This window comes from Bos indicus, chromosome 21 (genome assembly GCF_029378745.1).
Source record: "Bos indicus isolate NIAB-ARS_2022 breed Sahiwal x Tharparkar chromosome 21, NIAB-ARS_B.indTharparkar_mat_pri_1.0, whole genome shotgun sequence".
NCBI lineage: Eukaryota > Metazoa > Chordata > Mammalia > Artiodactyla > Bovidae > Bos > Bos indicus.
In genome coordinates this window covers 56,908,113-56,933,396 of record NC_091780.1, presented here as the reverse complement: position 1 = coordinate 56,933,396, position 25,284 = coordinate 56,908,113, and the positions used below count along the sequence as shown (strand labels likewise).

General features: G+C 38.3%; 1 protein-coding gene and 1 pseudogene across 11 annotated transcripts in view; both read left to right on the top strand.

The window, feature by feature from the left end:
• The window catches only part of ATXN3 (ataxin 3), a 37,652-nt gene extending 15,341 nt beyond the window's left edge, over window positions 1-22,311 (top strand). For 8 of the 11 annotated variants that reach the window (XM_070775566.1, XM_070775565.1, XM_070775570.1 and 5 more), the window contains 5 exons: window positions 2,355-2,487; window positions 2,836-3,002; window positions 4,642-4,738; window positions 12,767-12,864; window positions 18,081-22,311. In XM_070775566.1, the coding sequence (XP_070631667.1) occupies window positions 2,355-2,487; window positions 2,836-3,002; window positions 4,642-4,738; window positions 12,767-12,864; window positions 18,081-18,169 (584 nt within the window). In that variant the 3' untranslated portion in view covers window positions 18,170-22,311. The other 3 variants (XR_011562686.1, XR_011562687.1, XM_070775571.1) reach the window with 2 other exon arrangements.
• A 1,698-nt stretch (window positions 22,312-24,009) lies between these two features.
• On the top strand, window positions 24,010-24,678 carry LOC139178328 (nucleolar protein 56 pseudogene; annotated as a pseudogene).
• The last annotated feature ends 606 nt before the right edge of the window (window positions 24,679-25,284 follow it).

Below are 25,284 nucleotides of genomic sequence, written 5' to 3'. Positions count from 1 at the left end.
ACTCTCAAGCTTTTGAAATGACCACTCTAGCCTTTTGAAGCCCTTTTTAGGTCATATAATAAGAATTTTCAGTCTTGTGTGTTTCCTTCCCTTTAGTAATGGTGATTTGAGAGCACAGTCTGTGCACTGGTATGCTTATTGCTAGTAGGTTGGCTGTCATGTAAGTCTCTCCAGTTTACATGTAGAATCATTATGTTATAACGTCTTTGATTTTATATACTTCTATCTCTTTTCTTTTATGCCTAAAACCTTTATTCCTAACTATATCTTCCCTTTTTGAAATACTGTCTGTACTATTCTTCCAAGCCACTGTGCTCTAGTTTGCTTCATATCATATTGGCTGCTGCTTTCAGATGCCTTTTGTGGATCCTACTCTTTAATCTCTAACTAATGAAGTGACCCAGAGTCAGTCTTGGACAACTTCTTGACTGTGTGCTATCCCATTATTTTAAATATCATCTCTAAGTAAAGTCCATCCGCCAGTAATTCCTTAGACTTTTATCTTTTGCCGAGACATCTACCCCGAACACCAAACCCCTAACTTTCTCATCTCCACTCAGAAGTCCAGAAAGCATTTCAATCTCAATATGTTTACAAAAGACTCTTTTTTTTCTCCCCATACTTGCTGTCCCTCAGACTTTCCATTTTCATAAGCCCCACTCTTCTTGCACATGGTTCCTATATGTTACATTGAGAAGGCAGCCTAGAGTGCTCTTTTTAAATATAATGCACACTGTGGCATACTTTCACTCTTCCCCTTCAGTGGCTTCCTAGCACACTTAGAATGAAATCTGATCTTGCATAAAACCCAAGATCCTCGCAATGTCACCTCTGTAAAGCAGTTTCTGCCCTTCATGATGCTCTTCATGGCACAGCATGGGGAGCTAGCATAGTGTATCCACAACTTAGGAAACAGTTTTACTGGCATAAAGCCTGTTCAACCATCTGAATTCTGAGTATAGTTGTCCTTGTGAAAAAGAGTGTTATGTGTATTATGATTTACTCTTGAGTTTTTTCCGTTAATAGGCCTTTTAATCTTTTTTTATTTCATTTTCTATTAATGCTCATGAAGAATATCTATAATAAGCACCAAAGTTGAAGAAAATTTATGGTAGAAAAACAAAAATTGACCAAAATGACTCAGGTATAGCCCACCCTTATTCAGGTGTTGTATGGAGTATCCAGCTGGGAAAACCTTGGCTTTCCAGAATTGTATTAATTCAAAAATTACATGAACCACATCTTCAGCACCTTGACTAGAATTTAAGGTATTGGCTTTCCAGGTCCTGTTTTCAGTTAGGAAGGGTGTGTGTCAGGGTCAGCTATTTCCACAGATGACTCATTTTACCCGTATTGCAGATTTTTACACACATCCTCCGATTGTGTCCTCAAACAGCAGAAGGTACAGCAAAATCTGTTTAACAGTTGAAGAAATCAAGACACAGAGGGGTACAGTGATCAACAGAGGCAGTTAGGAAACAGAAGAGCCAGGACACTAAAACCCGGCTGTCTGAGTGCACACTCCTTGCTCTTTCTCAGTCCTTTCCTTGCCTCTCTGTTGTCACTTAGGGAGTAAACTACTTGGTCAGGCACTGTTTTAGTATGTTTTAAGTATATTTCCATGAAAAGTGAAAGTAAAGTTGCTCAGTCGTGTCCAACTCTTTGCAACCCCGTGGACTATACAGTCCATGGAATGCTCCAGGCCAGAATACTGGAGTGGGTAGTCGTTCCCTTCTCCAGGGGATCTTCCTAACCCAGGGATTGAACCCAGGTTTCCCACATTGCAGGCAGATTCTTTACCAGCTGAGCCACCAGGGAAGCCTCGTACTTAATTATTGCCCCAGTCAGATTCTGCACAAATTATTAAGCATAAATTTGGTATGTTTCCATGTTCTTACTTAATTAGAGCCCTTTTCAGATTCAAATACTTCTCATAGTCACTCTGTGAGATGGATATTCCCATTTTACAGGTGAAGAGGCTTAGAGGGACTTCCTAGTTGTCCAGTGGTTAAGAATTTGCCTTGCAATGAAGGGGACATGGGTTTGATTCCTGGTTGGGAAACTATTAATAAGATCCCACATGCCACCGAGCAGCTAAGCCCACATGCCACAATGAAAGATCCAACTAAGACCAATTGAAGAAATTTATATATATGAAAGTGAGGCGTAAAGACCTTACGTAATTTGTCCTGGACCACCCCACTGGTAAGTGTAAGAACCATGATTTGAACCCAGGTCTTCCTCACTCCTTGGTTTGTGGTCTTCCCGCTGTTGTGCTGCCTCTCTGCTATCATTTTCAATCAATTTTGAATCACTTGCTAGCTGCTGTAGATAATTTTTGCCTTTTTTTTTAGGTTACTCTATATTTGTTGTTAAGGGTGATCTGCCAGATTGTGAAGCTGACCAACTTCTACAGATGATCAGGGTCCAACAGATGCATCGACCAAAACTTATTGGAGAAGAATTAGCACAACTTAAAGAACAGAGGTAAAGCTGAGCCTGCAGTGTGGGGTATATGATAGTATTTCATTACAAGAATTAAATTTACATGCTTACATTGAAGATGTGGTCCTTTTATTGTTGGTGGGGTTTTTTTAGACCTTTCTGTTTAAGTGTAGCTTATTGGTTTAACCTTGGATCAACTCTGAATTATTTAAGTATACTTCCCAACACAAATTCATATCACAATAGGACCTTTGTATTATTAGACGTTATCTGTAAAAAAAATGTGTAAGTTTTCAACTTACATAAACATCTTTGGTTTATAAATGTCTCTATGTTATAGCTAAAATAGAAGAATGGTCTGCAGTTATTATTTGTGCTTTTATTCTTTAGAGTCCAGAAAACAGATCTAGAACACGTCTTAGAAGTAAATGATGGGACAGGAATGTTAGATGAGGATGAGGAGGAATTGCAGAGGGCTCTGGCACTAAGTCGCCAAGAAATTGACATGGAAGATGAAGAAGCTGATCTCCGCAGGGCCATTCAGCTCAGTATGCAAGGTATGGACATTCTAACACTTATTTTATTTGTTGTTGTAGCAATTGATTTAGATCATTTTTAGTTCTTCTGGAAATTAATAAACTACTGGTAGAAGTTCTTTGACAGTCACTGCAGAAGCAGTAGCTATGTATAATCAGTTATTTTTTAGATATTATTTAATACAAATAACTTTTGGATATTATTTAATACATATAACTTTTTATGACTTGTGTTATATTAGGACTAGTTATATTTTTATTTCTGGTCTTTCAGTTTGGTTATAATACTGTGCAAACACAGTACTAAACGGAGCTAATCATTGCGAGGTCAGTGGACCCTTGCTCAGACCAGCTATTTAAATGCATTCTAGTGGCTATGAAGAAAGGTCTGGACAGAGACTATAAATTGATTTTACAAAACTCTAAAACTTAATGGCTGTAGAACTTTTAGCTTAAGCTTACTTTGGTGGGCTTACTCTTTTAGCCCACCACACTTCTTCCCCCACCCACTCCCACCCTCCTCCCACCCCAGGGAATCCAAGTGGAGGGAAAAGTCTGGGACGTTGCTCAAAGGGGCTTACTTAAAAAGTGTGACGGGTTTTCTTTTTTGGGGGGATTGTTTTGTTTTTGTCTAATGTGAATTTGCCTTCTACTTTCTAATGAAATGACTCATCAGTTGAATTCTTTAAGTATCTAAATAAAATTGAGTTTCTGTTAATATGAAGTTTATCCTTTTTATGCTATATTTTATCCTGAACTGCTCATGCCTCCTGGCCACGTCTGAGTACTCTGTATGGTGCCCAGGCCCATTTTGGATTAGCAGAGTCGTGCTAGGTTAGCCCAGTGGTGGACAGACACAGCCTTATTAGTTCTAGATATTTTTGTGTACTTTACTCTTCTTCCCATGTTATTTCACAATTTGTGCAGAATCTGATTGGAGCAATAATTTAGTAAGAACACGGAAACATACCTAAGTTATGTCAGTATCCAGATGTTTGAAGATAGAGGAATATACAGAGTGGGTTTATTTTACAATCATCCACTTTAAGTTACTTCTAGGAATTCTGTGCCTTTGAAAATGTAGATTGATTTCTGGGACTTCCCTGGTGGTACATTGGTTAAGAATCCTCCTTGCAAAGCAGGGGACGTGGGTTCGATCCTTGGTCAAGGAGCTGAAATCCCACATGTCTCAGAGCAACTAAGCCCGCAAGCACTACAACTAAGAGGGCCTGTGTGCCTCAAGCAAAGATCCCCCAGGGTGCAAGGAAGATCCCACGTGCCGTAGCTGACTCAATGCAGCCAAATAAATAAATTAATTTATTATTAAAAAGTATAGATTCATTTCTAATAAGTAAAGAGCAAGCGAGTGTGGTGCTAGCTATTTCTCCTACCAGATGGTCACTGAACTTGCCTCATGGCCACTGTGTCACAAATGGTAGTGGGTTTGGTCGCAGTGGACACAGGTTCGGTTGAACTACCTTATTCTGATTTTCCCCGAACCTTTCAGAGCCTTTCTTACATTTACAGAATGGTGCAGAGTAGTTTTGAGAAGAAAACTTTTTGAAAGCTCCTTCAAAAAAGCTTTGAAAGCTCCTAAGTATAAACACGTCATGACTTGGTAAATAAAACTGCTTTTTGTTGTGTTTTATTTGGTTTTCAGGTACTTCCAGAAATAGATGTCAAGATATCCCACAGACATCGGGTTCACATCCTACTTCAGAAGAGCTACGGAAGAGAAGAGAAGCCTACTTTGAAAAGTAAAGTAGTTGGTACCATATTAAAACTGCATATTTTATATTTACTTTGGCTATTTTGTCTATTTGTATACATATAGCTTTGACCTCGGAGAAGGCAATGGCACCCCACTCCAGTACTCTTGCCTGGAAAATCCATGGACGGAGGAGCCTGATCGGCTGCAGTCCATGGTGTCGCTAAGAGTTGGACATGACTGAGCGACTTCACTTTCACTTTTCACTTTGATGCATTGGAGAAGGAAATGGCAACCCACTCCAGTGTTCTTGCCTGGAGAATCCCAGGGATGGGGAAGCCTGGTGGGCTGCCGTCTATGGGGTCGCACAGAATTGGACACGACTGAAGCGACTTAGCAGCAGCAGCAGCTTTGATTTAACCATTTATTTAGAATTTTCTCCTTTTTTAAAAGACTGGCAGGCACTAGCCTGCCCCTATGAACATTTGAATGTAGTTTTAAAAAATTTGTAGCTAATAAACTGAAATCAAATATAGTTTTAGGAGAAAACTTTGCCTCAGTACTAATTAAATTTTCATGAAATAGGGTGAAGGAAGCTGTGTAAAATTTCAGTCATCAAAAGAAGAATGGAATTGGATCAAGGCAAGAACAAAACCCTGTGGTCCTTTGAATATACTTCTTGGTTATCTGACTAACCCTACAAAGTTCGGTCAATTAATAGGAAAAACACCATTTATCATAGGAGAACGCACTCTCAAATAGAGCTGGTGCTTAACTGCTCTGCTTGTTACCACACCCGGGGAGGGGGGAGGCTACCACAGGCCTGTCAGCATCGGGGGCAGAAGAGTAACCGTAAATCTCAACCATCAGCTCCTAGGACCTAACTTTGTGCCCAGCTGTGTAAGTGCTCTCAAAATAGAAATTTCACCCATATCGTTATCCTTGCCAGTAACCATCATTCACAGGTCTTCATCCCCTTTTCTCTTTTTTAAAGATAAAACTCCATCTTACCATCACAAGATCTCTAATAGATATTCAGATCCTCTGATCCCAGCTCAGAGAACTAAGGCAGTGGCTGAGTCTGGCCTGTTATTTACTATATTTTATCAATTCTAAGATGCACATATTTTCACATTTCAACATCTCTGCAATTCGGAAGACTCTTACACATCATAATTGGTAGTACTTTAGCTGTATCTAAAATGTTGGCGCATTTTACATTGGATGGTGTAATGAAGATAATATTTACCTTGTTTTCTGTTTTTTTTAAGTCACAACTCAGAAGTATATGAAGGAAAGTTCTGATCAACTGACATCCTCTTAATGTGAGATATTTCTAGTCTTTATTCAGTGATAGATTAATGGATTTAATTCTGTATAAAAATCTCAAAATAGTGCTTATTAGTGCTTGTCACTCCCTTTACAATTTTAAAATTAACTTTTTTATTTTTTAAATATGATAAACTTCAAATTTATGTTCAAGTAGAGAAACTAGCATAAAGAACCCTGATATATCTGTTGCCCACATATAACAAATATCAGCACATTGGCTATTTTGGTTTTTATGCCCCTGTCTCCCGTGCTATTTACTCTTGTTCCCACCCCCACCCCCACCCCCCTGCAGGGTGGGGATATTTTGTAATAAATCTAAATCATAATATTTCATCTGTATTGATTTTCATGTCTGTCTCTAAAATACATGGTTTTTTCTTAATATCACCAAATGCTTTTGTCACACAATAATAGAATAAAGATCAGATGATAATTATTAATTGTAGTTCTGTAATATCATCAACTAACTAGTCAGTGCTAAAAACAGCTTTCAGTGTTTAACTAGATAAAAAATAATATTTTGGAAAATTTATCTTATGATAAATTTATCATAAGATATCTAAATCTAAAAAAACACAATCCTACCATTAATAACTAATGATATTGTTTTGACAATCACACTTCTACTCACACAAATGCATGTATATTGTATATCACATGTTCCCATGATTGCAAATATTTTTTGCAAGAGGCTATGTTGTAGTTCATAAAATGTCTGTATCACAATTTATGAACCTATTGATTTTTGCTATTATAATTAATAATGCAATGAGCAATCCTTGTATTAACTTTATGCCTCACATCTCTCATCATTTCTTTTATTTATCCTGAAAATTTCAGATTACTAAGTTAAAATGCAGGAACATTTTTAAAGCCTTGGTAAAGATTTCTAAACTGCTCTCCAAAACAGATTCCAAGTGATACCTCTACCATGCTTCTTTGAGACTTTAGTTTTTTCCAGAATAAACATAGACATACTTTATAGAGAGACTGTTAAATTCACAAGTACATCCAAGAAAAGGAAACCATCTTTAAAGTATACAAACAAATCCCTCTTTTATTAAAGAAAGTCTTTAAGATTTTTGGATTAAAAATGTAGAACTTCCAGTAAATTAAAATTTACAAAGGATAATGCAGTAACTAACATTTCATAATGACTAAGTTATAATAAGCAGAATGCTAGCTATAACTGTTGCAGATGTTTTATTCAATGTTGTACCCTTTTAAAAATGTCTGAGTCTCCTTTCTGATCGGGGTTAGTTGATTGGGTAAGAAAGTACAGCGATGGTTCCAGCTTCAGCCTCCTATCCCCTACCTCCGAGTTTGACTTTGAAAATACTGGTGGTAACTTGGGTAGACCTAGAGAATGTTTTACACGGTTAGTTGTTGCTGAGAAGAGTTAAGACCTAACTTCTTGGGGTTGCTTTTTAACTTTGGTTAGCGTTCAGAATCTTGTAGGACTCATGATTGAAGGAGCTGAGAAACTAATTTTTGCCTTTCACTAGAATTCCTGATTACTAAACCTAGATGGGTCCTTGTCACAATAGCTTGTATTGTGGAGAACTTGGCTGTAAGGCTGTGGAGCCATTTCTTCCTTCTAATCTTTTCCATACTTACCCTGGTGCTAATTTGTTATTCATTGAAATTTATAGGTTTTTTTTTTTTTTTCCTGTAGAGTATTTGAAGCTTCATACTTAATGTAGTAGCCACAGTTTAGCCATGGTGTTCATGGATTAAGCGTGAAAATACTGTTGAATGTCTACCTGTTACAAATTTATAGTTTATGAGTAGGTGTTCTTAGCTGATACTTTCATAGCTGTGATATTTTTTCCCAGTGGTAATCTCCAAATCCATGGTACATATAGAACCCTGAACAAAATTCTACTTTATCAGGTATATCATTGTAAAACCTTTGTAACTCCCATATTATGAACATCAAATGAGGCAATGTGTATAAAACTGTTTTGTAAACTGTGAAGTAGCCTACGGATACACTTGGCATTATTAATGCCTTCTCCAGATGTAACTCTGAAATGATGCTGGTTCGTTCTTTCTGTCACTAAAAAAGTGATTCTTAACCAGGAGAGAAACAAGGGACCCATTCCCTTCTCCAGGGGAATCTTCCTGACCCAGGGGTTGAACCTGGATCTCTGCATTACAGGCAGATTCTTTACCATCTGAGCCACCAGGAAAACCCAATGTTTCCATAGTCATGGGTTACTGTGATTTTTTGATTACCTAATACTTGAACTACCACTTTAGTGGCGTGATGTAGTTTATCAGAGTCTACCTTAAAAAACAGAAACTACTTAGAGATTTTTTAAAATGTTTAACTGGAGGATAATTGCTTTACAGTGTTGTGTTGGTTTCTGCTGTACAACAGTGTGAATCAGCCATAAATATACATATATCCCCTCCCTCTCAAGCCTCCTTTGGACAAAGTGGAATCAGGATATCGAGTTTAAAAACACACTGCTTTAGCTGTGACCCTAGCACCAGGGAGCTGCCACCACAGTTGCCTAGACATGGGAACCTGCAGTCTGGCCCCCACTGCAGCTGCCAGGAAGCAGGATTGTGGAACTGGTGTCTCCATGGCTTTACTTGCCAGCAGAGACCCACCAAAGCTGCAGGAAGATGACTATACCTCCTCTGCCGTGTAAGTCTCGGGCATGTGTTTAACTGGTAGCCAGACTCCTAGCTTGAAAACAGTCTTAAGACGTGTAGTTTTCAGTTTTCCCGCCTTTCTCGTGCTGAAGATACGTTAGAAGGCACAGGGGGAAAGGATGCTGATTTACTGTTTAAACATGTTCCATCTTACAGTGTCCCCACATAGGAAAGGTGTCAAAATACTCTCAAGGCTGGCAGTTGATTTACTTCTCACTTTGAAGTAGAATGAAAGTTATCTCTCCCAAGGCGCTGTCTCACCTATCACTCCCTTGCATTCTGAAGTACTTTCTTGAATGGAGGGGGAGGAGGGCGTGGAGACGATGCGCCAGGAATTCCTCCCACCTCACAGCCTTTTTCGTGTCACATTCCAGAATCAGAGTATGCTTGTGGGAGCCCACTGCCTATGTGTCCCTTGTTGGCCGTGCTCACCAGAACTTGTGCATACATCAGTGTCTGGCTCAGAGGCCAGCAGGGAAAAACTGCAAGTCCCGCTGGCTGAATTTGCCTCGTTGCTCATATTTAAAACACAAGATTAAGAGGGGCCCTAGCAAAAAGCATGCTATTCTATTCTGTTTTATAGTGTTGCATGTGTTAGTTGCTCAGTCATGTCTGACTCTTTGTGACCCCACGGATTGTAGCCCACCAGGCTCCCCTGTCCATGGGATTTTCCAAGTAAGAATACTGGAGTGGGTAGCCATTTCCTTCTCCAGGGGATCTTCCTGACCCAGGGATTGAACCAGGTGTCCTGCATTGCAGGCAAATGCTTTACCGTCTGAGCTACAAGGGAAGCCTTATTGTGTTACTGGGCATTTAAAAATTCTGCTTCTTCCTGACTTCAGATTATACTACAAAGCTACAGTCATCAAGACAGTATGGTACTGGCACAAAAATAGAAATATAGACCAATGGGACAAGATAGAAAGCCCAGAAATAAACCCATGCACCTATGGGTACCTTATTTTTGACAAAGGAGGCAAGAATATACAATGGGCCAAAGACAGCCTCTTCAGTAAATGGTGCTGGGAAAACTGGACAGCTACATGTAAAAGAATGAAATTATTATACTTCCTAACACCATACACAAACATAAAGTCAAAATGGATTAAAGACCTAAATGTAAGACCAGAAACTATAAAACTCTTACAGTAAAACATAGGCAGAACACTGGATGACATAAATCAAAGCAAGATCCTCTATGACCCACCTCCTAGAATAATGGAAATAAAAACAAAAGTGAAGAAGTGGGACCTGATTAAACTTAAAAGCTTTTGCACAGCAAAGGAAACTGTAAGCAAGGTGAAAAGACAACCTTCAGAATGAGAGAAAATAATAGCAAATCAAACAACTGACAAAGGATTAATTTCCAAAATATACAAGCAGCTCATACAACTCAATACCAGAAAAACAACCCAATCAAAAAGTGGGAAAGAGACCTAAACAGATATTTCTCCAAAGAAGACATACAGATGGCTAACAAACACATGAAAAGATGCTCAACATCACTCATTATCAGATATGCAAATTAAAACCACAATGAGGTACCATTTCACACCAGTCAGAATGGCTGCGATCCAAAAGTCTACAAGCAATAAATGCTGGAGAGGGTGTGGAAAATATGGAACCCTCTTACACTGTTGGTGGGAATGCAAACTAGTACAGCCACTATGGAGAACAGTGTGGAGATTCCTTAAAAAACTGGAAATAGAACTGCCATACGACCCAGCAATCCCACTGCTGGGCATACACACTGGGGAAACCAGAAGGGAAAGAGACACGTGTACCCCAGTGTTCATCGCAGCACTGTTTATAATAGCCAGGACATGGAAGCAACCTAGATGTCCATCAGCGGATGGATAAGAAAGCTGTGGTACATATACACAATGGAGTACTACTCAGCCATTAAAAAGAATACATTTGAATCAGTTCTAATGAGGTGGATGAAACTGGAGCCTATTATACAGAGTGAAGTAAGCCAGAAAGAAAAACACCAATACAGTCTACTAACGTATATATATGGAATTTAGAAAGATGGTAACAACAACCCTGTATGCAAGATAGCAAAAGAGACACTGATGTATAGAACAGTCTTTTGGACTCTATTTGGTGAGGGGGGGATGATTTGGGAGAATGGCATTAAAACATGTATAATATCATGTAAGAAATGAGTCTCCAGTCCAGGTTCGATGCAGGATACAGGAAGCTTGGGGATGGTGCACTGGGATGACCCAGAGGGATGGTATGGGGAGGGAGGTAGAAGGGGGTTCAGGATGGGGAACACGTGTACACCCATGGCGGATGCATGTTGATGTATGGCAAAACCATTACAATATTGTAAAGTAAAAAAATAATAATAATATAAATAAAAAAGGGAAGGGATATATGTATACCTATGGCTGATTCATGTTGAGGTTTGACAGAAAACAAAATTCTGTAAAGCAATTAACCTTCAATAAAAAAATAAACAGTAAAAAGAGAAATACAGAGGGTGAGGTTGATAAAAAGCCAGAAAGTATCATTCATTATCCCATTAAAGAATTTTGTATTCATAAAAAAATTCGGCTTCCTTTAAAAATCCTTTTATGCATTTTTTTGAAACTATAGCTTCTTACTTAAATTGTCGGCTGTTTATAAGTTTTGTTTCTTAAAAACTTTTAGCATATATATATATGTGTGTGTATATGAAGTAATTTTAAACTGACGTAAAAGCAGAAATAGTTCAGAGTTCCTTATACCCTCCATCCTGAACCACTTTAGAATAACTGACAAACACAATTTCCCATTATATTTCTCAAAACTTAAGTGTATATTTTCTGAGTATGAAGACACCGTCCTACCTATTTACATCATAACCATCATGTTTAAATGTTTTAATGTGTGAATTGTTATGACATGGATTTTCCTTTTGAAAAAAAAATACAGGGAGAATTGACTTTAATGCACCAGGTATTAGTGAAACTTGATGATGCAGTTTAAATGGTTGTTTTCATTTCTGTCATTCATAAAGTATTTGGTGGCAGGCACAGGTGAGGTACTGGAGAAACAAGCAGGATAAGCTTTGTGCTCTCGTTAGTTTGTGATTCTGCAGGGGGAGAGAGGCAAAAGAATATCAGATGATGATAGTTTATACTGAAAATTAGATGAGAGTGTGAGAATGGAAGGTGGCTGCTTTAGCTCAAACAGTCAGGAAATACCCTGTGTCCATGGGCTTCACCAGGCAAGAATACTGGAGTGGGTTGCCATTTCCTCCTTTAAGGGATCTTCCTGACCTGGGGATGAAATCTGGGTCTCCTGCATTACCAGGCAGATTCTTCAGCATCAGAGCCACCAGGGAAGCCTCTGAGGAGACACTGAAGCCTAGATATGAATGATAGGAAGGAGCCAGCCATGGAAGGATCATTTTAATCTGCCCATAATTTGAGATGCTTTATCTTTTCAAAGGTGCTTATTTTCAGTGACTTCTAACAATATTAAGGACCTGTAAACCAACACAGAGTCACTATTTTATTTGCATAAAAATAGTGACTCCATTGGTACAATGTGTTATTTTTATGGTGAAAATACCTATCTGTTAATTTGTCTGATAAATGTGAATTTTCTATCTAGGTTTCCTAGGATCAGCACTGTGATGCTTTTCAGTAATTTATGTCAGACTGATTGCTCTTTTTTTTTTTAAATTGAAGTGTAGTTGATTTATAATGTGTTAACTTCAGGTGTACATCAAAATTGTTGAGATATATGTATGTATATATTCTTTTTCAGATTCTTTTCCATTATAGATTATTATAAGGTATTGAATATAGTTCACTATGCTATACAGTAGGAGCTTGTTATATATTTTATATATAGTAGTATATATCTATTAATCCCAAACTCCTCATTTATCCCCCCACCTTTACCCTTTGGTAATCATAAGTTTGTTTTCATCAGAATGATTGCTCTTGCCTTCTTTGGGGGTGTTCAAGCCAGTGACACTTTTGTTCTGTGGAACCATTTATTTTCCATGGGAATGGTTTTTCTCATGGCATATTTATTCTTAGGTTTTGTTTTTTAAATGTACATTCACTCTTGAATGTTTCAGGCAGCAGCAGCAGCAGCAACAACCAGCTCCGCCAGGACAGCTTACACATCTGTGTGAAAAGTCGAGCACAAGCTGCGAAGCACCTGACCGTGATCTCGGTAGGCCTCATGACCATACGTCACGTTTGTCACCTGCATGCTCTCTTTGACACACAGGCTCCATGGGATTTTTGGCTTTGTAGGCTTTTTTCTCCTCTTTCATTATACTGAAATTCTTGAATGAATTTGTGATCTACTAAACTTTCTTGGATTAAGGAGCTGGCTGACTCCTTAGTGTACTTGTGTCCTTAAAACAGTCAATGAATGTTTTGCTTTAAAATTATAAATAGTACTTGCAATGTCACAGTAATTGGTACATTTTCCAAAAGTTTCTCAAAGATAATGAATAATAGTAGGTGGAAAATAAGTTCATTTTACTCCTTGGAAAACTAAAAACACTTGAGTGTAGTTTGCATTACAACGTAGAAGTCTAGAATTACTTATTAGACCTTGGTTTAATAAATAGGTCTTCAATGTTGGCCAGTTATTGGTAGTAGAAACTGAGTGAAAAATAAACTGTATCCAACAAAGAACTTGTAAGTAGGACATAAAAAGAGCTCTCAAAACTAAGAAAACAACTCAAAAAGATGCGCAAAGGATTTGAACACTTTACCAGGCATATGGATGAAAATTGGGCATGAAAATACACTGAACATCACTAGACATTAGGGAAATGCAAACTAAACCCACAATGAGATGCCATTACACACTTGCAAGAAAGACTTAAGAAAATAATTAAATTGACAATACCAAATGCAGGCAAGAATCAGAGCAACTGAGACTCTCATACATTGTTCGTAGGAGTGTAAAATGGTGCAACAACTCTGGAAAACAGTTTAGTATTTTCTTACAAACTTAAATGTACACTTAACCATGGAATCCAGTAGTGCGACTCCTAGTTTCTAACCAAGAGAAAAGAAAATTAGATTCACACAAAAACTTACTGTGAATGCTCTAGATGATTTGTTCATAATAGCCCCAAATAGGAAGCTGCTTAAAGGTTGTTCTTCAGATGGTGAATAGACACATAAACTGTTACATCCAAACAAAGGACTACTATTAGCAATAAAAAGGAATGAACTGGTACTTTTTCTTACACATTCTGCTAAGTGCAGCTAACAACCCTGGGCTTTTGTATAAAGCAAATATAAGCTGAATCTGAAAGGCAGAGAGAAGACAAACTGGCTGGGAAGCTCAGGACCAGAGAAAGACAGTGTGGTTAGTAGCCTCGATTTTCTTTTTGCCCCAAGAAAAGCCTACTCTGTGGAGTCATTGATCATAGAGAAAGCAAGGAAATTCCAGAAAAACATCTGCTTGATTGACTGTGTTAAAGTCTTTGACTGTGGGGATCACAGCAAATTGTGGAAAAGTATTAAAAAGATGGGGATACCAGATCATATTACCTGTCTCCTGAGAAACCTGTAAGGAGGCAAAAATATACAATGGAGAAAAGACAATCTGTTTAGCAAGTGGTGCTGGGAAAACTGGTCAGCCACCTGTGAAAGAATGAAACTAGAACACTTTCTAACACCATACACAAAAATAAACTCAAAATGAATTAAAGATCTAAATGTAAGACTGGAAACTATAAAACTCTTACAGGAAAACATAGGCAGGACACTCTCTGACATAAATCACAGCAAGATCCTGTATGACCCACCTTCCAGAGGAATGGAAATAAAAACAAAAATAAACAAATGGGACCTAATTAAACTGAAAGTTTTTGCACAACTAAGGAAACTATAAGCAAGGTGAAAAGGAAGCCTTCAGAATGGGAGAAAATAATAGCAAACAAAACAACTGACAAAGAATTAATCTTAAAAATGTACAAGCAGCTCATGCAGCTCAATACCAGAAAAATGAACAACCCAATCAAAAAGTGGGCCAAAGAACTAAAGAGACATTTCTCCAAAGAAGACATACAGAGGGCTAAAAAACACATGAAAAGATGCTCAACATCACTCATTATCAGAGAAATGCAAATCAAAACCACAATGTACCATCTCATGCCAGTCAGAATGGCTGCCATTAAAAAGTCTACAGACAATAAATGCTGAGGAGGTTGTAGAGAAGAGGGAACCCTCTTACACTCTTGGTGGGAATGCAAACTGGTACACCTACTATGGAGAACAGTATGCTAAGTCACTTTAGTCGTGTCCGACTCTGTGCGACCCCATAGACTGCAGCCCACCAGGCTCTGCCGTCCCTGGGATTCTCCAGGCAAGAACACTGGAGTGGGTTGCCATTTCCTTCTCCAATGCATTAAACTGAAAAGTGAACTTGAAGTCACTCAGTCATGTCCGACTCTTCACAACCCCATGAACTGCAGCCTACCAGGCTCCTCTGTCCATGGGATTTTCCAGGCAAGAGTGCTGGACTGGGTTGCCATTGCCTTCTCCAGGAGAACAATATGGATATTCCTTAAAAAACTGGAAGTAGAACTGCCATATGACCCAGCAGTTCCACTGTTAGGCATACACAATGAGGAAACCAGAATTGAAAGAGACACATATACCTCAGTGTTCACTGCAGCACTTTACAATAGCTAGAACATGGAAGCAACCTAGATGTCCATCAGCAGACGAACGGATAAGGAAGTTGAGGTACATATACACAATGGGATGTTACACAGCTATAAAAAAAGAATGCATTTGAGTCAGTTCTAATGAGTTGGATGAAACTGGAGCCTATTATACAGAGTAAAGTAAGTCAGAAAGAGAAACACCAGTACAGTATATTAATGCATATATATGGAATTTAGAAAGACAGTAATGATGATCCTATATACAAGGCAGTAAAAGAGACACATGTAAAGAACAGACTTTTGGACTATGTGGGAGAAGGCGAGAGTGGGGTGATTTTGAGAGAACAGAATTGAAGTATGTATATTACCATAGGTAAAAATAGATGACCAGTGCAAGTTCAATGCATGAAGCAGGGTACTCAAAACTGGTGCTCTGGGACAACCCAGAGAGATGGGATAGGGGAGAGAGGTCAGAGCGGGGTTCAGGACGAGGGGACACATGTGCACCATCCCTGATTCATGTCGATGTGTGGCAAAAACCACCACAATATTGTAATTATCCTCCAACTAAAATAATGTAAAAAAACCTAGACAGTGTATTAAAAAGTAGAGATATTACTTTGCTTACAAAGGTCTGTATAATCAAAGCTATGATTTTTCCAGTAGTCATGCATAGATGTGAGAACTGGACAATAAAAAAGGCTGAGCACCAAAAAATTGATGCCTTTGAACTGTGGTGTTAGAGAAGACTCTTGAGAGTCCCTTGTACAACAAGGAGATCAAACCAGTCAAGCCTAAAGGAAATCAACCCTGAATATTCATTGGAAGGACAGATGCTGAAGCTGAAGCCCCAATACTTTGGCCACTTGATGCGAAGAGCTGACTCACTGGAGAAGACCCTGGTGCTGAGAAAGATTGAAGGCAGAAAGAATAGAGGATGACAGAGAATGAGATGGTTGGATGGCCTCACTGACTCATTGGGCATGGGTTTGACTGGACTCGAGGAGATGGCGAAGGACAGGGAAGCCTGGTGTGGTGCAATCCATGGCATGGCAGAGTCGGACACAACTGAGTGAGTGAACAACAATGGGGAACTGGATCCCACCTGCCACAACTAAGAGTTTCCATGCTGCAAGTAAAAGATACCCCCTGTGCCACCAAAAAAAAAAAGATCCTGCATGCTGCAACTAAAACACAGCATAGCCAAATAAATCTTAAAAAGAACACTAGGAGGAATAAAAATACATGTAAACACAATAGACTTGCCTCTCCTGTTCAGTTTTTTAAAATATATTTTACGATTGCAGGAAGAATTATAACTGATTTGGTTTTTACTGTAAAATATAGGAAATACTTAAGGCAATTATAATTAGAGGAAAGTAAAGGGAGGTAAGATTTTTAACTTTCATTTGAACTGGTGCAGCCACTCTGAAAAATAATTTGGTAATTTCTATAAAACCTGAATATACAGTGACAATACAGCCATCAGTTATATTCCCATTTAATCCTAGAGAAATTAAAACTTCTATCCATGCAAAAACCTGTACTTGAATGCTCATAGCATCTTTGTCATGATAAAAACTGGAAAAAACAAGTGTGCTACAGTAGGTGAATGGTTAAACCAACTGCAGTACATCCATCCCACGGATACGTCTCAGTATTAAAAAGAAACCAGGAAGTGTACTGCTGGTTCAGTGGTTAAGACTTCTGTGCTTCCACTCCTAGGGGCACAGGTTAGATCATTGGTCAGGGAACTGAGATCCTGCATGGCATGTGGTGTGGCGAAAAGAATTAAAAAAAAAATTTTTTTTTTAACTTTTTAAAAAAAAGAAACCAGTTGTAGATACACGCAGCAGCTTAGATGTATCTCAAGGGCATTATGCTGAGTACAAAAAAATAGATCTCAAAAGATCTCATATGTAGGATTCTAAGTGTGTAGCATTCTAAAAATGACAAATTGATAGAGATGGAAAGCCAGTTAGCGGTTGCCTGCAGTTAAGGAATGTCGGGGGGCAGGGAAGAGAAGTGAGTGTGGATAAAAAGGGGGATTTTGGTGGTACCGTAACAGTTCTCAGTCTGGATTGTGGTGGTGGTGGTGGTTACACAGATCTTCACATACGACAAAATACCATAGAACTACGCACGACATTGTAAATACCAATGTCAGTATTCAGATTTAGGTTTGAGCTGTAGTTACGTAAGATTTAATTATTAGGTGAAATTTAGCCAGTGTACACAGGACCTCTTTGAACTATCTTTGCACCTTCCTGTGCATCAATAATTATTTCTCAAAACAAACTTTTCAGTAATGTATGTATCATTGACAGACACAAAGTTATTCTTTCTTTCCCTTAGCATAATGCTTTTGTTGAAGATGCCATATTCAAAGGTTGCATACACAATGCATGATTGCATTTGTGTTGACATGCAGGAAAAGGCAGAACTGTAGGGCAGAAACCATGTCAGTGGTTACCTAGACCTAAGGCTTGGGAACTGGCTACGAAGACAGCACGAGGGAGTATTCTGGGTGCATGGGATGGTTCTGTCTGTGTCTGGATGGTGGTGATGGTTACACCACTTGGTATTTGTCAAAACTTGAGGAACTGTCAGAGTGGATTTTACTGTCTGTAGACTTTCAGAATCAACAAAGGAAACTATAGTAGTCAAGTAAACAGTTTCTGAGCACTTACCTTTTGATGACTTGGGAAATTTTCCAGAACTTTCTAAGAAATATGTGTTTTGTCCCCTACAGGTGATTCTATGAGTGAAGAAGACATGCTTCAGGCAGCTGTGACCATGTCTTTAGAAACTGTTAGAAGTAAAACAGAAGGAAAAAAGTAATACCTTTCACAAATCATTTAGATACTCAATCTTTCCAATATTGTCCTGTGTGATTACAGCATAGGGTCCATTTTGGTAATGTGTCAAAGAGAACAGTTTTCAACAGAGGAAAAAAGACTTAGGTGGTTTGCAAACAAAACAATGAGAGGGTGGAGAAATACATCAGTTGTAGGACTAAAAAATGATCCTCCAAACACTAGCCAAAGAGGCATTCAGCAATTAAAGAAATTTAAAATAGTTTTCTAAATGTTCTTTTTTCTTTTTTGAGTGTGCAATATCATATCTAAAATTAGGGCATTTTTCTTGGATCTTTTTGCAGACCAACTAATAACTAGCTCTGGCCACAGAACTTTCCCCACACACCTGGTCTTTTCCTCCTTTCTGCATAGGAAATCGGGCTCACTTTTATCATCTTAATAGTTGCTCTTATTTCTCTTTAACCAAATTAACCTTGTAGGACAGTGTCTTCTCTGTTTTGATAATAGCAGCGGTTCCAGTATAAGCTGTTTTCCTTCTGACTGTATCGTGCACTTGGGTTGTTTCTCCTCTTTATTTTCTCTGATCACAGTTTCTCTGTTATCTGGTTTTCATTATTTTCTACTACTCTGTTGAAAGACGGTAATGTTTCTTGAGGTTTTTAAGCCCTCGGAGAAGGGATCATTATTTTATGACTCCAGTGCATTCCTGTACTCTAAAATCAGCTCTACACAAGTATTTGAGAGTAAAAGAGAATTCTGTCATTGTGAGCACATCCGTTGTCAGATGCATTGTGGCTCCCTCCTCAGTTAGGTCAGAACTTTAAGGCGTGTTGTAACCCTCCTTCCTGCACCCTGTTATTTCCTTTTCTTTTGAAATTGAGAAAAATAGGAGGAGCATAGTGTGCAAGCTTCCTTCTGTTACATACAGTGTGTGTAAAACAACACACAGGGCCCACTGTGAACGACAGATGAAATGTGGCCTTCGATTTTAGTAGCAGTTTAATTTTATTTTTGCTCTTGTGACTGGAGCTGTTTACAGTTGAGTTATGAAGTGTGGATGTCTGCTTCTGCTGTACGTCTTTTAGTAGGTAGATCTTGCCAGAGATAACCATTTAGAACATGAAAATAATTTACCAACAAAACTGCATTGAAATTTGTACTGTGACTTGACACTTGGCATCATGTTTAAATAGCTTTGAATTACAGAAGGCACAGTACTTAATGGATTTGTAAATAAGAAAGTCTTTAGTTTTGATAAACATTCTTTAATTGGGATGCAGAGTTTCCTGTTGGGTCATTGCAGTGGGATGATTTTCATGAAAGTTAACCATGTCTCTCTGAAATGGGCCTTTTAGACTCTCCCCTTCCCTCATTCTCCATCCCCCTTTGAAGCCCTTTTGAATGTTGAATTGTTCATTAGCTAAAATTTAAGAAGATTCAGCTGACAACTTAGAAAATTAAAGTATGATATATTGCCATACCCTGGTGTATGGCTACACACATTTTATCAGGGAATTTTTTGATGTAGGATTTATTGCTAACTGAAAAGAGATGAGAAAGTACCTTTTATTTATGATTATGAAATAGCTTTTACTTGGATAGAGACAGGCTTTTTTTAAGTCATTATTTTGTGCCAAGTTAAGTTTTATGAAGTTCCCCTTACATAAAATTAAACAGTTTTATTTTAAAATCTAAAGGTTTCTTTTGAGAATTGAAAATGGTTCAGAAGAATTATAAACTTTTAGAAGTGCAAGGGATGTTGGAGTTTGGTACTACTCCCTGAGATTTACAAATCAAAATATTTTAAGACTGGACATTTCTGTAGTTAACCCAAGTATGCTAGTCATATTTTCCATGGATATTTGACCTGTATCTTTTCTCATTGAAAAAAAATACATTCTTACATTTGAATTGATGAACTACCTGATACAAAAGTGAAAAAGCGAATATACATTAAAAAGTTTTAACCTTGAAAATTTATAAAGTTCTTATATTACACACCCTTGCTAAAGCACTTATAGGAATATAGGACGTTGACCTTCTTTTGTTAGGGTATTTTTTTAAAGCAGGGCTGAGCACACACTGGATATATTTGAATGTGTTTATTTAGTTTGTTGTGAAATTGTTACATTTGGCAGGCAGACTCAGAATCACTAGTAAACTGCCATCTGGTGTGGATTGGCATAAATATTATTGAACATTTATATTCCATTTCTTAATTGATGGGCCAGTATGTAAAGATGCCAATGCTCATAACCACAGTAAGAAAATTATTAAGTTACGCAAAGTTATAGTTTACACAGGTCATACGGTTTACTTTAAACCACCTGCAAGTCAGAAACAATGAAATTCACCATAACTGTCCTGCTAAGAACTTTTATTTATAGAAAGATTTCCATTCTGTTTTACCAATTGGGAACACCTTAATGTTTAATATTTAAACTATTGGTATCATTTTTCTAATGTATAATTTGTATTACTGGGATAAAATAAGTACCATGGCAATGCTAGTGTTATAAGTGAAGTTTAAACAAGCTTTGGAAATAACACTTTCACACTGATAGATGTCATGGGTTTAATAAGTAGTTATTTATGTTTCAAAAATTCAGAGTAGTTAACATCTAACCTAAACCATCATTAAACATTTTTACCATAATTAACATACAAATACTTCAGTAATGCAAGTAGTTTGAAAAGGCTTCTGCAGGTAAACTGTATTTCACCTCTAAGATCTTGGCCAAATAATTTACGATTCACAGAATATGTAAGGTGCTTTCTTTCTTTAAAACTTAATTTTTCTTAATTGAGGCTTTATTCATGCCATAGTTAATGAAGAAAAACTCCAAACTAGTTGAGGAGCAAAACTACCCATACTCTACATTGTTTCATTTGATGTTAAGTCAAGTAAAGTAAGTTTTATGCCAGTAAGAGCCTAAGACATTTTCAATGTCTGCATGTTTGATACTGTTTTCAAATAGTATCACACTAGTGCCAAGATTTACTAAATGTCTTAAAATTGGCCCATTTGGAGGTGTACAAATGCAAAAAAGATGATTCTCAGTGCACAAGCAAAAATGTAATGATGATAATTGAAATTGCCTAGATTGAAAAATAAATCTTAAATGTTTTAAATTCTTAAGAGGATTCAATCTTTAACATTGATGACTTCCTATTAGAAACTTTATCTGCAATTGGAGCAACCTATGGCCACTACTTTCAAAGTTAATTGTTGCAGCTGGGCCCTGACAAGTATGGAGATATTACAGATGTGATCTTAATTAAGAAAAATCAGGTTGGATTAATTATTTCAGCAGTATAAGTAAGTTTTCATATTTTCAAAATAAAAACTTTGCTTCATTTCTGGTCCCTTTGTAACCAGCATCTTTTGTTAAAGAAATGAATGAACTTGTATTGTTTTTTAAATACACAACATATTTTTGTTTCATTTTGCTTTCATGAATGAAAATATTGACATGGTTGTTTAATTCTTGAATTTTGATTTTTTTTTTTTTGTTGTTCAAGAAAATGTCTGCTATTTTCATTTTTTTTGCAAAATGGTCTAGCATTTTAAAAAATTAATGCTACTAACCACATCGAAATTATTGCAATTGGCATGTTTAATTATCATAGTATGTCAATAAATGTTTTAAGACTATGGATTCATAAGACAGGGAGTAGAAAGCATTTGTGAAACATATTTGGAAATTCCTGATTTGTTTAGGAAGCACTTCACTTGTCTCTTGCATAGTTCAAAAGTGAATATTTTCAGGAATTTTTTAGAGAGGAAAACATACATTTGAATGTGATTATCTAATTTCTACAACACTGGACTAGTAGGAATGCATTTTTAAAAATTACTGTTCTGTATAAGTAACCTTTGAAATTCAAGTAAAGAATTAAAAGCATCCTTTTGGCCACGACACAGGTGCACTGTGGCAGTGCCATTTGCTCAGGACCCAGCTCTGCAGCCCTTGTGTGTGCGCTCTTCTCTCTGAGCTGTCTTGCCGTTAATACACACACAGGCCTTCCTGTCTGGTCCTTAGAAAAGCCGGGCTTCCAAAGCACTGTTGAACACTGAGGATACTGTTGTTAATGTGGATGGTCGATGAGTTGTATTTTAAATATCAAAGATTATTAAATAAAGATAATGTTTGCTTTTTTTTACTTCTGTTTGTATTTATTGTTCAGTTCATAGCTTTGCCTTCAAAGTGTGGTTGGAGCATTTACACCACTGAGAGCTTTTCAGAAATGCTAAGTTTCAGGCCACACTCCCACCTACAGAAACAGAACCTGCATTTTTAACAAGATCCCCAGGAGATTCCCACACAGAGTGAATGTGAGAAGCATTGTTTTATGGACGTGGTGATAAATGAAGCTGGCTAGGGCCCACTGATAACTCCGTTCCAACCAACGGTTACCAGAGGGACCACTGTTATTGGATCCTCTGATCTTTTCTGAGAGGCTAAGAATTCCATAATTTTATTTGAAATCTGATTTTTAAATGTTGGCTTGATTTTTTTTTCCCCCACCCCGAGAGCCAAACAAAGCATACTAGTAACAGTTTTTAAGAGTGCTATTCTTCCTCACTGAACTCCGGACACCGGCCTCTAACAATTGGAATCCACCTGGTTCAGGGTTATAGGATCCTCAGGTTTTATAATGACGGCTATCCATTTTAGCTTTCATTAGGGCTGGGCACAAATCTTGAAACAAAAATTTCCACTTGATGACAGGCGACCGTCTTTTTAGTGTAGCTCGGTAGCCAAATGGCTCTGATCTCATCAACATCGCCTATGGGCCCTATGAAACTTACTTGTTGATTTGAAGGCACATTTTATGTCAGCTAAAAGCTTTTCAAAGGTTAGGGAAATTTGGGGTTGTCCTTATTCTGAAGATTTGCATGTTTGGGGATCCTTTTAACCATTTTGTGCCTGCCAGGCTCAATGCTCATCATTTTACAGGTAATCTGAGCCCAGCTGAGCTTTTCAGCCTGTACTCTTGACAGTTCCCCTTAAGGCACAGTGGAGCTGGCAGGCCTTATTTTAGGTCTTCGAAGAAACCAGGTTCTTTCTCACCGCCAGGCATCCTCACACTCCCCTTGCTCTTTCACCTTTGCCCTTTTGACATCCTTGTCCCACACGATCATTGGCCACCTCTGCTATGAGGACTTTCTCTTTCAATTGACCACCACTCTTCATTGGACCTTGTTCTCTCGAGATTGTTCCCGTTCTCCCTGGATCAGAACCTCCCCCCGCTCCCCCCGCCAAAAAAAACCTTTGTCTCCTGAACTATAAGAGAAAAGCAATTCTGTATCATTCATTCACTCACTCAAGAAGACCTGTGTGCATTCCTGGCATGATTCTCAGTGCTTGGAACAGAGCCATGAATCAGACACTCTGCTCCGCTGCTGCTTCCATTCTGATTGGCCATGAGGCAGAGGAAACATTTAAATGACTGACTGTGACTTCATAACATGTTAAGGGCTGTGCTTGTTCTGTGAGATACAAAGACAAAACAGGATGATGTGAGAGCGTGTGACTGGGATGGAGGGCCTTTTCAGACTGGGTTCAAGGAAGGCCTCTGTGGAGGTGCCTTTCAGACACCAGGAAAATGAGGCAGCCGTGCAAGGGTGTGGTGCCACTCTACCTGCCTGAGGAAACAGCAAGCACAGCAACTGAGGTGGGGGTGGCCGCTTGTCTCTGAAGAACACAGAAGGCTGGAGAGACAGGCAGGTAGTGCCCAAAAGCTGGAGTGTATAACATGTTAACAGAAGTCTAGAAAGCGTAGCCAAATAGTTCGGTGTAATAAAATGTAAATACAATCCAAACTTATCTTTGTAAAGCTGTACATAAGATTTTTGTTATGAAATGCAGTATTGCCTCACAAATTGATTGCTTCTCTGAGGTGCCCACCAGTGTTTTTGGGGAGAAGCTTCGAGAACAAGTTGAGGAGTGGCTGTCCTATGAGACTGGAGAGATTCCCCGAAAGAATGTGGATGTCATGAAGGAGGCAATGGTTCAGGCAGAGGAAGCGGCTGCTGAGTTTACTAGGAAGCTCGAGAAACAGGAGAAGAAACGCTTGAAGAAGGAAAAGAAAAGGCTGGCTGTGATTGCCCTGGCTTCTTCAGAAAATAGCAGTGCCCCGGAGGAGTGTGAGGAGACAAGTGAAAGACCCAAAAAGAAGAAAAAGCAAAAGCCCCAGGAGGTTCTTCAGGAGAATGGAATGGAAGACCCTTCTGTCTCTTTTTCCAAACCCAAGAAAAAGAAATCTTTTTCCAAGGAAGAGCTAGTTAGTAGTGATCTTGAAGAGACAGCTGGTACTGGAAGTCTTCCCAAGAGGAAGAAATCTTTTCCCAAAGAGGAACCAGTTACTGACCCTGATGAGTCAGAAAACAAGAGGGTCCCCAAGAAAAAGCGGAAATTGTCTTCCAAGGAGGAGCCACTCAGCAGTGGACCTGAAGAGGCTGCTGCCAGCAAGAGCAGCAGCTCCAAGAAAAAGAAAAAGCTCCGAAAGCTATCCCAGGAAAGTTAGAATGGACATCTTCCTAGTGGGGCATAACTTAACACAGGTATTCCCCATCCCATCCCCTAGAGCCCAATAAAAATAAAAACAAAAACAAAAAAAGATTTTTGTTATGTACAAAAGCCAACCCTCCCTCCCAGTCACACATTACCATATTATCCTGTTTTGTCTTCATATCTCACAGAGCAAGCATAGCCCTTAACATCTTATGAAGTCATGGTCAGTCATTTAAATGTTTCCTCTGCCTCACGGCCAATCAGAATGGAAGCAGCAGCGGAGCAGAGTGTCTGATTCATGGCTCTGTTCCAAGCACCCAGAATCATGCCGGGAATGCACACAGGTCTTCTTGAGTGAGTGAATAAATGATACTGAATTGTTTTTCTCTCATAGTTGTTGAGACAAAGGCTTTATTTTTGGGTGGGGGTGGGGGGCATTCTGACCTATCGAGAATAGGAATGTACTCCAGCTTTTGTACATAACAAAAATCTTATGTACAGCCTTACAAAGTAAGTTTGGATTGTATTTACATTTTATTACACCAAACAGTCTGGCTCTGCTTTCTAGACTTCTCTAAAATATACCAAGCCGCTTTAAAAAAAAATTTTTTTTTAAACA